This window comes from Thermobia domestica, chromosome 7, assembly GCF_964235325.1.
Source record: "Thermobia domestica chromosome 7, izTheDome1.hap1.1, whole genome shotgun sequence".
Taxonomy (NCBI): domain Eukaryota; kingdom Metazoa; phylum Arthropoda; class Insecta; order Zygentoma; family Lepismatidae; genus Thermobia; species Thermobia domestica.
In genome coordinates this window covers 144,748,983-144,762,573 of record NC_137460.1, presented here as the reverse complement: position 1 = coordinate 144,762,573, position 13,591 = coordinate 144,748,983, and the positions used below count along the sequence as shown (strand labels likewise).

Below are 13,591 nucleotides of genomic sequence, written 5' to 3'. Positions count from 1 at the left end.
GTTCCAGAATTCATTTCAAACAGATTAGCTGTTTTCCTGTGATTCGATCACCCTCAATATCAGTTTCAGTTTTACATATTAGATGTAGTGGTACCGTACAGTGAAAATTTCCCTCAAAATTTTCTAGTGCCCTCTACATATTATTATTATTGATAACCGTAGAATTTAGGTTTAAAAAAGCAACCAAAAACAGTGTTCGAATATCTTTTTGATCTTCGAGTTTTCATGTAAATTTTAAAAAAATACATCGAAGTTATATCTTTTAATTAATTTTTAAACTGCCAATTACTTTAGCTCTGATAGTCTAACATGGAAGATCTGTCGCTTTCATAGTCGTCATAGCCAGAAGACCAATCTAGCAGAGTTTGAACAGAGGTACAATCTAATAACTTGAGAAACATTGTTCTAGAGAATATTTTATTATGAGGGATGGCAACACAAGCTCGTGGTTCGTTGACGGATGGTATGGCCAGTGTGGGTGATATATGAAAAATACACCTATCTCTTAAGTTGACAATATGCCAGAAGTAAAACTGTATGCTGAGCTGCGTACGATAGAGCAGCTACTATGACTCCTACAAGGAAACTCCAATTTTACAAATATGGGATCCAGGATAAGGTACGTATTGTGAGTAATATTATGAAACAGAAGCACCTGTTTTTAAGATATTTTGCAACATGTTTTTGTTGTAAATCTTTAGGGTAAGACGGTGATGTATCGATAGAGAAAATTGTGTATATATATATTTTATTTATTAAGGGCTACATGCACGGACTTAATTTTTTATCATATGTTAAAGGTAATTCATACGGTTAATAGAAAGTAAAATAAGAAATAAAGAGTGATTGACAACTCGGAGATAATTAGGTCTTTGAACAAGGCCATTCTTCAAATTTCGCAAGATTTGTAGTGTCAGTTACAAGAATGTGACTTCCGTAGAAAATATAAGGTTTTTGTGTTCAGTTGTAAGAGGGAATGACAACACTTCATGTAGGACCAGACATACTTAAAAAAAGTAAACAAAAGCTGTACAGCAACACATTCATAGCCAAGGGATCATTAAGACACCCAAGGGTTCCCAATGATTTAATTTGGTTCGGAATTGGTGCAGAATACCTCGTTATAAAGATGGTAATTTTACGGTTAAAATGTGAGTGCATGTGAAAGAGATTGTCAAGGGTGTTAATTACCACTATCAGAGCACTTCTGCACAATGGAGAAAACCAGTATTTTAGGCCTATGTTTAATATTACTAATGTCAAACCATTACGAGAACCATACGAGGATTAAAATACTTGAATGCGTATACAAGACCATTGCATAACAAATTTCAACTGGAGGAGTATATCTGCAAACAGAGGAAATTATTTTATGTATACAAGTCTAGAGTTACTAGTGTGAAACAGCGTAAAACCATTACAAGTGCTCTAACGAATGCAATTTTATGCAGTATCTGGTGCAGAACTATTGTACGGACCCATGCATAAATTAATTGCACACATACTTCTTTTTCAGTAAATCGACATTATGTATTTTAAACAATTATTTTTGGGGTATGAGCTTGCATTTCTCTTTGCAAATTCACTTCAGGAGGGCTTCAGTGTATATTCTCGATAAGAACTAGTGTGTAAAAGACGCTAACCAACTCGTTTTAGTTGGTCACTAAAATGTAAAATTGATAAGTAACCTAATCAGTGCAGGAGCGTAGCAGGAACCCAAGCATTAGCAAGAGGAAGCGTCCGTAAAGGCCAGGCGCGTTAGCGACGGAGTGTACACGTAAACGAGGGTAGTGCAAAACAACGTATATTTTATAAAAAACACTTTCCTTGCATGTTAGATTGCGTATGTGTACGTTACTGAAAATATACTTACGCACATACACGCATTCACTGATGCCTGCTCCCTACAGACGCATTCCTGCGCGAGACCACGAGCTTCACCCTGCGATGACTCGATTAGATACACTTCTTGCCTTTAGTGGCCTCGTATAACAGGTTGGTTTGTAATTTTTTTTTTTTTTTTTTTTTTTTTTTCGTGTCTGTCTATGTCCGCTCGCTGGATTTGTATCCATAATGGTTAAGCCCTTCTAAACTGAATCTGCTCTGGAATGTAACTCTTCCAATAGGAAGCAAGTTATAAGAAATTAGGAGTCGATTTCCTGATAAGAAAAGTACATAAATTTCATATATGATTTTGTAAACTTGGATAGTACGTAATTAAGCATATATACGAATCTTTGAACGAACTACCCGTGAAGTGGATAATCTTTTTCAGAGCTTTAGCCTTCAATTATTACATATATATGTGCTGGGTCTTATCCTAAATTGTAGCGTAAAGCAGTAAGTGGAGTAATCATGTTATATATTTCAGTAGCAGAACTGGTTGGAAGGATTTTCCACTAATTGTTCGGTTTGATAAATGAATAAGTTAAACACTACTTTTACCCAAAAGATGATTGAGAACAGTTAATGAATAATTTTTGGAGTATTTCAAAGGACACTTGAAAATTGTAAATGGTTACTGCAAAATATTTAAGTCGTACAGAATATGCATACGGGAACACAGTTATACATTTAACAGTGATTTTTTTGGAAATAATATCCTCATGCCTTTTGTGCTTTTATTTTGTTGGCCCATGCCAAATCATCACAAAAAGTGTACTTTTCAACCCGACCATCTCCGATTGACATGAAAGTCGGTGAGAAGTGAAAATACATGAAGTTATAAACACACGTAAAATTTTACCCCTTACTGATGTACAGGTTCAGGTTCAGGTTCAAGGTGTTTTCCTTCCTTCTCTTCGGAAGTTTGGATCCTGAAAAAAAGAAAAGATAATAAAAGTAATTACTGCTCTTTTTTTTTTTTCATTTAACGTTTTCCATTTTCTTTTTCCACCAAAATTCAAGAAGTTCTTTGGTTTTTTCTATTTCTTTCTCACTTAGTTCCCTTCCATTTACATTAAAGCCTAGCCTCCAAGCTAATTTAACCAAATGTCCTTCCTCTTTCATTTCATCGATCCATTTCCATTTTTCCCTGATTTTTTGGGTTTCTTCACATTTTAACAATAAGTGTTCTAATGTTTCATCTTCTTTAAAACATAATTGACATTTTTCGTTCACTTATTTAAATGTTTTCAATCTTATCCCTGTTTCAAGGCTCCCTGACCTGGCTTTGAAAAGTAAAATGCTTCGTAAATCATTGTTCATATAATTTATTTTCTCATAACTCTTTTTATGTGTTTATATTCCTTTCAAACTGCTCTTCTTAACAACTTCTTCATACCACTTTTCCTGCGCTTTCTCTTTAAATGTTTTTTCTGTGATTTTTTCCCAATTTTTATAATTTTCTTCTCTATGCCAGCGGGTAGTTTGATCATACTTTCTTTCTAATTTCCTAACTCTCCTAAACCATTTCGTGTTCTCCCCTTTTCTCATATGTTTAGTGGCCTCATGCACCACTTTTACTAATCTTGTTTCTTCCATAAATTTTAGTCTTCCAAGATATTTTACTTTACTCACACCTTCTCTTTTTTCAAAATCACTCCATCCCATCTCTCCTGTTATTGTTACATTTGCACTTAATTTATTTGCTCCTAGGGCAAACCTTCCTATTTGATTTTGTGCTTGTTGTAAAATACTCCTGGTTTTTTCCGTTAAAGTTATTACTTCATTTGCATATGTTAGCGCCGGTACTGCTACTTGTTTCCATAGTATTCTTGACACCTCATATCTATTGTATGACCACATTGCTTTATTTTTTATAATTGCTGTATATTTTTGTAGTTTATTTTTCAGTTTTTTCTCATGTTCAACTAAGTATTGTTCTCCTTCTTCAAGTATGATTCCTAAAAATTCTATTTTTTCAGTCCTGCTTATTACTATGTTTCCTGCTTGTATATTTTTATCCTCTATGTCTCCACTAAAAACCATGAACTTGCTTTTTTCTTCATTTATTTTTAGACCAATTTCTTCTCCTTTCCTAACTACTGTTTCTAACATTTCCTTAATATCTTCAATATTAGTACTCATCAGCGCCACATCGTCTGCAAATAGAGTGCCGGGGATTTTTGTTACTTTTTCTTTTCCATTACAGCAGTGTTGCCAACTTGAGTTGTTGTTGAGTTGAGTTTTACGTCCTGTTCAGCAGCGAGGCTATATGAGACGTGGACCTACTGATTAACGTGGAATCCGAACCACATGAGCTCCCGCCGGGAATCGAACCCGGGCCTTGTTGCCAACTTGAGAAAAATGCAAAATTTGACCTCGAGTGCTCTGCAAAAATAAATCATAACTTCGCTTCTAATTGAGATAGAAACTTCATATTGGTCTTATTTTGAAGCTAAAGGGGCATAGTATCTATTAAAAATAGTTACAGTTCAAAATATTGTATTTTTGTTTTCAAGGTCAAAAGGTGTAACCTTTGACCTTGAATATCTCAGAAAATGTATCTTGATTTTCATTGTAGAAAAAAATATAATTAACAGTAAAATACCATCTCTTTTTGGTATAAATTTCATTTTGGGAAGGCTATGGAGACAGAAGTAAAAACAAATAGAAAGTATGAGTGTAGCATTTTTTTGTTATGTTTTGGCATGTGAAATGACACCATATTAAACTATAATTGCGCCAACCATGCATAATACAAGTTCACACTATCATTCTCTAGGTGCACTGCAAGCTCAGTCCTGCTCAGTCTTCTGTGGAGGGCAAAACTGATTAAAAGACTAGTGCTTCCGTAAGGAGTGATAGTTCGAAAAAGTGCATGAAAACGGAGAAGTAGTACATACAGACACAGTGCTGCAACCCATTTGATTTGAAAGTGCACAAGAGCAGTAGAAAGCTATTACGGAAGGTGCTACCATGAATAATAGAAAAACTACCGCATGTGATTAGTGAACAAATGATTTGTGACAACTGTAGGAAGAAAATTAAAAGAACTGATGAGGAAGAACCGAACACATCAGTTGATGAAGAAAGTGATATCGATGTGGACACATACAGGACTGAATCTGCTATGCGGTCATTAAATGAAAGTTTGAGTAGTGTCGGTGCAGCACCCATCAAGAAGAAGAGAATGAAGGAAGAGTCATACTGCCAACAACAACAACAACAACAACAACAACAACAACAAAAAAAAAAAAAAAAAAAGGCTACGAAAATTGCGAAAGTTGTAAAAGAGAAGATATTTTACATACCAGCTGAAGATCCCGTGCCTGTTAACAACGGTTGTGATGCCATGCTGCAACAACTAAAAGAAAAGTTCGAAAATACCAGTGATAAGAGTGAGAAAGTGACAATTTTGACCAGCCTTCCGAAAGAGTGGAGTATCAGAAAAATAGAACATGAATTTCCTAGTGCAAGTAACTACATGATACGTAAAGCTAAGCAATTAGTAAAAGAACATGGGATTTTGTCTACACCAAATCCCAAAACAGGGAGGAGCGTGGATCCAGATGTTGCTGACACTGTGAAGAACTTCTACTGCAATGATGATGTCAGCAGAATTATGCCAGGTAAGAAAGACTTTGTGAGTCTTAGAATGGGTGGCACAAAAGAACACATACAAAAAAGACTAATGTTAAACAATCTTGCAGAAGTGTATGTTCATTTCAAACAGTCGTATCCTGGTGTGAAGATTGTTTTTTCCAAATTTGCCTCTCTGCTTCCTAAACATTGTGTTCTTATGGGAGCAAGTGGTACACACACTGTATGTGTGTTTGCTTTACATCAAAATGTTAAATTATTAATGGAGGGGTGTAAATTAGACAAGCTAATGGAAGACCATGATATTAATTTATCCACTTACCACCACTATTTGTCAAATATGATGTGCAATCCAACCAAAGTACAGTGTTGGTTCCAGGAATGTAGTGACTGTGTTGGATCCAATAATGTAAAGACAATATTGGAAAACGTACTAGAAGACAATGCCATTGAAACTGTTACCTGCAAGCAGTGGATCACATCACAAATATTCACACTTGAGACATTTGTCAAGACCACGGACGAATTCATAGATTTATTTATTTCTAAGTTAATACAATTACAAACACACACACTCATTACTGCACAGAAATCATCATACTTGAAAAGCCTAAAAGATAACATACAGGTTAGTGAAATTATTGGGTTGTGTGATTTTGCTGAAAATCATTCGTTCCTACTACAAGACGACTATTATGAAAATTTTTGAGGAAACATGCAATGTTTTGTACATGGAACTGCCTGTAAAAGCCTGTCAGATTTTGACAGGCATTATACAGGCGCCTGTTTCGGCGAAAACACATGTAAAAAAAATATTACAGGCACATTGTCTTCAGGTGATATGCATGTCAAAAAAGAATTGAACTTCTGTTGGAAATGTTGCACGAAAACACGCGTTGTACAGAGCCTGTACATTAAAATAAGAACATGCGATGTACACGTAGTCACTCACATGCAAGTAAATAAAGGGAATATGTGCATGTAAAGTACCTTGAATGGATTGTTGGTAACATTCGCAATACAGTAAGAATGAAAAGTACAAGGAAGGTGCCTGTTTATCAACATGTAATATACATGTGTGACATTTGCAGTACATGTAAATACCGTGTATTAGCGTATAGCATGGAAAACGCATGATGTAAGATATGTTATTTTGCATTTATTATTTTCGTGTACATGCGAAGTGTGTAACTCCCCTACGTGCAGTGTACAGGCAATGTACAGGTGAACGGGAACATGCAATGATCATGATTGCCAATAAATGGATTAAACAGATGCGTGTGGTGAACAAGGTGGATTGGAGCTAAACATTCACGTTATAGGCATAGGAGACATGCAATATTCAGGCACAAGTCTCCAATTCGACATTCGCTATGCAAAGTCCTGACACATGTATAATACATGGGATTACAACTGAATACATTACCTGTATTATCTCCGTGTACATGCGAAGTGTGAACCGATCTATATGCAATGTACAGGCAATGTGCAGGTAAACGGAAAATGCAATGATCATGATTGCCAATAAATGGGTTAAACAGGTGCATGCAATGAATAAGGTTGATTGGAGTGAATCATTAATGTTACAGGTGTAGGAAACATGTAATATTCAGACACAAAGTCTCCAGTTTGCCATGCACATATGCAAGGTTCTGACACATGTATAGTACATTGGAATAGAATTGGACACATTGCCTGTAAGATGCAAAGTTGAACTCACCTACATGCAGTGTAAAGACAATGTACAGATGAATGGGAACATGCAATGATCATGACTGCCAATAAATGGATTTAAAAAATACGTGTAGTGAGTAAATAGCTTAAACAGGTAAATGCGATGGACAAGGTTGATTAGAGTGAAACATTCACGTTATAGGCGTAGGAAACATGCAATATCCAGACATTAAGTCTCCACTTTGACATGCACATTGAGTTGATTTTAAGTTTAACGTCCCGTTCAGCAGCGAGGCTACATGAGACGTGGACCTACTGATTAACGTGGAATCCGAACCACATGAGCTCTCGCCGGGAATCGAACCCGGATCTCCCACGCCATTGGCGCGTACGCTAACCGCTTAGCCACGAAGGAGCTCTTTGAAATGCACATATGCAAGGTGCTGACACATATATACAAAGGCGTGTGCAGACCCTTAGATTAGATGGATCAAATAGAAGTATTACTCCTTGAAGTATGCAGCCTACATTGTAGTAATCGGATTTGAATTTTACACATTTTATTTCTGTATTGTTATTTGAAGGACAGTATCACGCATTACCCACTTTTCGTTACTGGTAAACTCGATGGGAATTGGGTACATCAGGAACGTACGCAGGAATTTATTTCGGGAGGGGTCCAAAGCTTTTCGGGGGGATCCAAACACAATTTCAGGCTAAATTATATTAAAAATTATAAAATTGCCCCTAAAATTAGGCTAAATTTACAAAAAAGCCCGGGAATCCGGACCCCGGACCCACCCCATGCGTATGTTCCTGGGGTACATTGCGCTGCCGTGAAACGATAAACAAACTGTTAGTAATTTTTGCTTGTTGGCTTCCTGCAATGAGTGAGGCACCAACTTGCTCAACTTCTACGTCTTTCCTATGTGGTGCAGATAATTAAGAAAAATATATTGTTGTGAGCAGAGGTGCCGATCCCCCCCCCCCAAATGCTTGGACGCAATCCCCCCAAATTTGCCTTTTCTCCCCCAAATATTCCACTTGTTTAAATTTTATTTAATTTGAGAACTTTTTGCCTTCATAATAAATGTAGACGTTTAGCTATCTATCTGCATATTTGCTTTTATATTATACATTTTAAGAACAGTACATGCAATAAATTATGAAGAAATATTTTGTCACAGCTCCTTGAAGTTTTATTTTATAGTTATCGTTCTTAAAAGCATCATTACTAAATAATTAAACTTTGATGGTGACATTTCTCATGTAAAACTCTGTCCCTAACCCCCCCCCAAAATCTCAAGAGTTAAGAGGAATTTCTCAGTCGCGTAATCGATTGCAAAAATTTGCTTACCGCTATCTGTTATAGTTTCAGCTGTACAGTGATCAATGTTAAAACCAGAAATGGTTAATTTCTACTATTTCCAGTTTGTGAATCACCTCCATTAACGAATTTGTTTGAGATAATTAATGTATATGTCGATAGAAAAAACAGAATTCAAAAATTCGCTTTCGTTCAAGAGTTATCGTGCGGAATAACGTACGTACGGACTAACATTACAAAAATTATCCTAATCAGTGATGATCTCAGACAATTTTCTCCGGGGAGATTTCAACTCACTAAAATGAAATTAAATCTTTAGTTTAACGTCCCACGTTTAGAAAGCGAAGTGCCAAATGATATGGATGAAATAGCAAGTGAACGATGACGAAAGAACTGGTGGAATGATTAGGTGGGAGTAAAGGGGAGAACCCCGAGAAAACTCACGGACACGATGTCGTCCACCAGGAACTCATATAGCCTGGGATCGAACCAGGGACATCTAGAACGAGAGGTGAGCGCTCGCCACCATACCCCCGGAAAGGGGGTTAAAATAGTACTGCAAGGATATTGGTAAGCCAGTTGAGCCAAATTAGAGAGTTACTCTGGGGCAAATTCCCCTCGTGCCACCCTATGAAATCATCCTTATAATTTTGAAGAACGTAAACATTGTATTACTTTTCGTACAATATGTAACTTCCGTAAAATTCAATATTCTAAAATAGTATATCGTCAAAATGTTGGAGGGAGCATATTGTTTCCATGCCTCCCATACGCATACCAGTGATGGACTAAAAACCCTCGTAAGACTCCATATACTATTCTTTCAATAAAGAAATTGGTTAAAATGTAGTGTTGTAAGATATAGGCCGACCATGTCAAACACAACATTAGGTTCAGCTGCCCCCTCTTCTCCCCCATCTTAAAAAATGAAAGTTTATTTCCCACGGTTATGCCGGCTAGGCTAAAGGAGACAGTGATAATGAGAAATGAGTGAAATGGTGGAATGAAGAAAGTGGGAGGAAACGAGAGAACCTGTGCACGCCTATGCATGTATAGTATATGGGAGTAGAATGGAATACATTGCCTGTATTATCACCGTGCACATGCGAGGTTGAACTCACCTACATGCAGTGTACAGACAATGTACAGGTGTTTGCAGCAGAAGGAAACAATTTTGCTGGTAAGTTGAAAATACCAGGGTAAGATACTGCTAGCAAACATTCTTGCTGCAACCACCAAAAAAAAATTAACCAGATTGTTATAATGTCCCAGACGTTGAACATATATGGAAAAGAAAATAATTAGTTGAAAATTAAAGGGGGGGGGGGGGCTATTGTGCCTGAAGCTCCTACAGAGTGTGCGATTATTTATTCCAGAGTGTATTAGGTGTAAAATATTTATTTTTATTTAATAACAATTTAATAGAAAATGGTACGTATATATCCCTAGTTGAATAGCATTGTCGTGAATTTTAATTTTCATTTAAACTACAAGGAAACAATTCAGTGATTGGTTGCAGCGATCATGTGACGGGAAGTACGTGTTTTTGGCGCAATATCATTACTGGCGGTTTGAAGTGTATGATGAAGAGAGTGTAATCATGAATGAAGATTATTGTATTGTTAAATGGAAAAACGGTTCTTATTCCGTTTTGAATGTAAAGCAGAATGTCGGAAAAACGAAACTGAAGTTGGGAGAAGAGGGATGTTTCCGGTGGAAACAGAAGAAATTCAATGGGACAGTTTGTCATTTCGGTGAGTAGCTCTTGTGTTTCTTGCTGTTGTATCTTTATAATAACCTTTTGTTGTAGAGATTGAGAAGTTTATTTTTGTTGGTCTCAAAAATAAAGTTCTAAAATCAATGTAAATTATGTTACTGTTTTTTTAAAATAACGTAATTACGACTAGGCTTCGACCATCATGTAGGCCTATGTTACGTGTACTATTGTGAATATGCAATTATTTCGTTATTACATTTGTACATATTGTTCATACTGTCCTATTTTAGGCCTACATTCTTACTTTCAAGAAATTATTATTATTATTATTTTTAGCACTAAATGCTGTTTGCGTCATAAAGTGTATCGTAAGAGAGTAAATACATTACGTGGTGCAGGGAAGGTCCTAGAACGCTGGTCCCCAGATATATATTAGTAGCTAGTTTGGATCCTTTCTGTACCACAGCTCAATACTTAACTCACACAGTACTGCCGGGCAAGCGATAGCGAGTGAAGGCGGGTTAGAAGCCCTGCAGGGCACGCTGATTTCTTTCTATATTACATTCAATGTGTGACCAGTGTTCTAGAACTCTGCCAGTGGTGCATAATTCACGTACTATCCTAGTTCATGGCCGCATTACTACATTCATGATATATTAATTTCTTTCAGCACCAACTGCACCCTTAGGGTTCTGTCCTATTTTAGGCCTTGCCAACTGGCCGGTATTTTACCGGTAAGGTAGGAGATTTTGCTGCTAGTTTGATTAACGCAAGTCTATATCACAGACAGCTTGTGAGGGGGTAGTTTATTTTCCTAGGTCCACATGATTTGGTGCGAAATATGTACTTAAAATTATTCAGTCACCTTGCACATTTTGACTTTACAATAATTTACTCAACCATTATGGTGAACATGATGAGGCTAACTTTTAGTATCTCCCCCAGTCTTGTTCGGTAGTAATTTTGAGTCACTTGACTGATAAAAAAAGTGATTTACTTGCGTTACGAGGCAACATAGTAGTAGTAGGACGTGTTAGTGGCCCCACAGGGCTCGGTTTTTTCCACCTTTATCATAATTGTAGTACGGGTTTCGGATCCATGGAACGTAGATGTGAAATGGACGAAGGCTGATAACCATTTCTATTTCCTTTTTGTACATATATCTTCTATCAATAAAATTCAAAGTACTGAGTGACTGACCGATCCTCGCACAGGCCAAATCGCTTAAGTTAGAAATTTGAAATTTGGACAGTATAAAGAATTTGAGACTTAGGGTACCACTAAGGAAGGATTTGTGGAAATTAGACGGCTTGGGGGGAAAGGGGTTGGAAATATTTTAATAGGATTGCCATATCTCCGAATCCCTTAAGCTTAGGAAGTTTTGTATTTGGACTTTTCATTTAAAATAATTAGACAAATATTTCAGGGTTTTTGGAAATTCACCCGGGGAGGGGAGGAGAGGAAAAAAGGATGGGTTTGCAATTCTAGACTGCGGGGGAGAAACAATATAAGTCATAAATGGGTCAAAATGAGATAAGTCAAAATTTGAGATCTATGTGTCATGCTCCACCTCCGGTTAACTTGATATAAGTCAATTCTAAACAACGTGAGTTGAATAATCGCCTCCTGAAAAAAGGTGTTTTTTTTTTTTTTTTTTTACTTTGTTTCTCCCACGCAGTTTAGAATTATTATAAGATGATGTCGATATGTCGGAACATTTGAAGATTAGAAACATGAAATCAGGACTTCTCATTTAAACTAATTAGACACGTATTTAAGGGTTTTTAGAAATTCGACGGGAAGAGGACGGGAATTATTTTAATTAAATGACCATATCTCCGAATCCCTGATGCTGAGAAAGTTGAAAACTTCAACAATCATATAAAATAGCAAGATAAACAAAGGAATGAACTATAACTACTACCCCACTCTTGTGATAACCCGGTGAAATTACTCAGAAAAGTACCCACGTTTCTCCTTGCGTGTAATAAACAGGAAAGTATGCAGACACGTGTCTGAGGGTGTATAAAATTTCCGATTATTAGAGTGGAAGGGGCTCAATTGTTGGTCTGACGCAGCGAAGCGGGTACGTTCAGCTACTTTATTTATATACCCTGTAAGTGAGCTTTGGCGAACGCGCAGTTCATTTTGAACAAAAGGTACAGATTGCCAAGACGTTTTCCTTCCAGAATTACGGATTTCTGTGCATCGTCTCGCTTCACTCGCTCCCACTCTCAGATATGCACTTCCACCGGCTGCCACCTTCTAGTCGCACCTATAGTTTAATAAAGGATTCAATAAGATGTTACTTGCAAATGCATTTGCTTGATATGTGCAAGTTCTAGATTTGCACAGCAAGGCTTCAGTGAGATTTGGGTTACATTAGATCCTTTCTGCTTAATGCAGCATAAATTGATACAGGGAGTTCAACCAACGTTAAATAACGTGAATGCACCGGTTGTGGACACTGAGATATTTGCACGAAATCTCTGATTTGATGCTTAAATCATTAAAATATATTTGTAACTACTTATAAGTATATAATTGATTAATACTTAATGTTATTAATATTTCTCTTTTTATCGTAAAGTGCAAGAACCTTATACGGGAATTCTATCATACTAATATTAAGCAGGTTTTGTCTTTGTAAATATAGATTAATCAGTAAGCATATTTATTATGTTTTCTTAACAGGCACCAAATCTGATTGTGAAAGTGAGATTGACAATTGTATTCAGAATGGTGAGAAAGATGTTGCTGTTCCTAGTAAACGAATAAAAGGAACTGAATCATCCGATGAGACTGATGTTCCGAGCGAAGAGGATCAATCTTCGGTGCAAATAGATAATTTGGAAAATATATTCGAGAGAAACTATGAACATGTATTAACAGAAAAGACATATTCTAACCACAGTATTGAACAAAGAAATGCTAATAGCTGCAGTGATAGCCTTGAAGTCAGTAACAAACTACAAGTTTCAAACGATGTAACAATTGTGATCAGTTGCAGAGAAAAGTCACAGAATTGAGCTGTAAGTTAAAAGAAGAGCGATGCATGGTGGATGCTTTGAAGAAAGAATGTGCTTCTAGGGACCGCGAGAACAGCCGAAAACTTAAAGTTCCACGTTGTGTGAAACAATTTCTTTTCCAACTATTAGATGCAGAAGTTGATGACGAACCTTCCGAAAGTGAATTGTCTTCCGTTAGTACGAAAACCAGGGTAAGTATAGTATTTACGAAACAGGATTATTGTAAATTTATTAAGTACAGTAGCTACTCTCTCCAAATTCCTTGTGCTTGTAATTATATCATGTATGTTTTTCAAACGCTTTTTTTCTTGTACTGTAATTCCAGAGGTTCATTAGGCTCGCCATTCTACAAAGATAAGT

General features: G+C 36.5%; 1 protein-coding gene across 5 annotated transcripts in view; it reads left to right on the top strand.

Moving 5' to 3' along the window:
• The first annotated feature begins 204 nt into the window (after positions 1–204).
• The window catches only part of LOC145690447 (DENN domain-containing protein 1B), a 94,525-nt gene continuing 81,138 nt past the window's right edge, over positions 205–13,591 (top strand). For 2 of the 5 annotated variants that reach the window (XM_081765344.1, XM_081765343.1), the window contains exon 1: positions 325–619. In XM_081765344.1, the coding sequence (XP_081621470.1) occupies positions 603–619 (17 nt within the window). In that variant the 5' untranslated portion in view covers positions 325–602. Of the gene's footprint in view, positions 620–9,823; positions 10,240–12,896; positions 13,423–13,591 lie in introns of those variants that run through there. The other 3 variants (XM_081765341.1, XM_081765342.1, XM_081765340.1) reach the window with 3 other exon arrangements.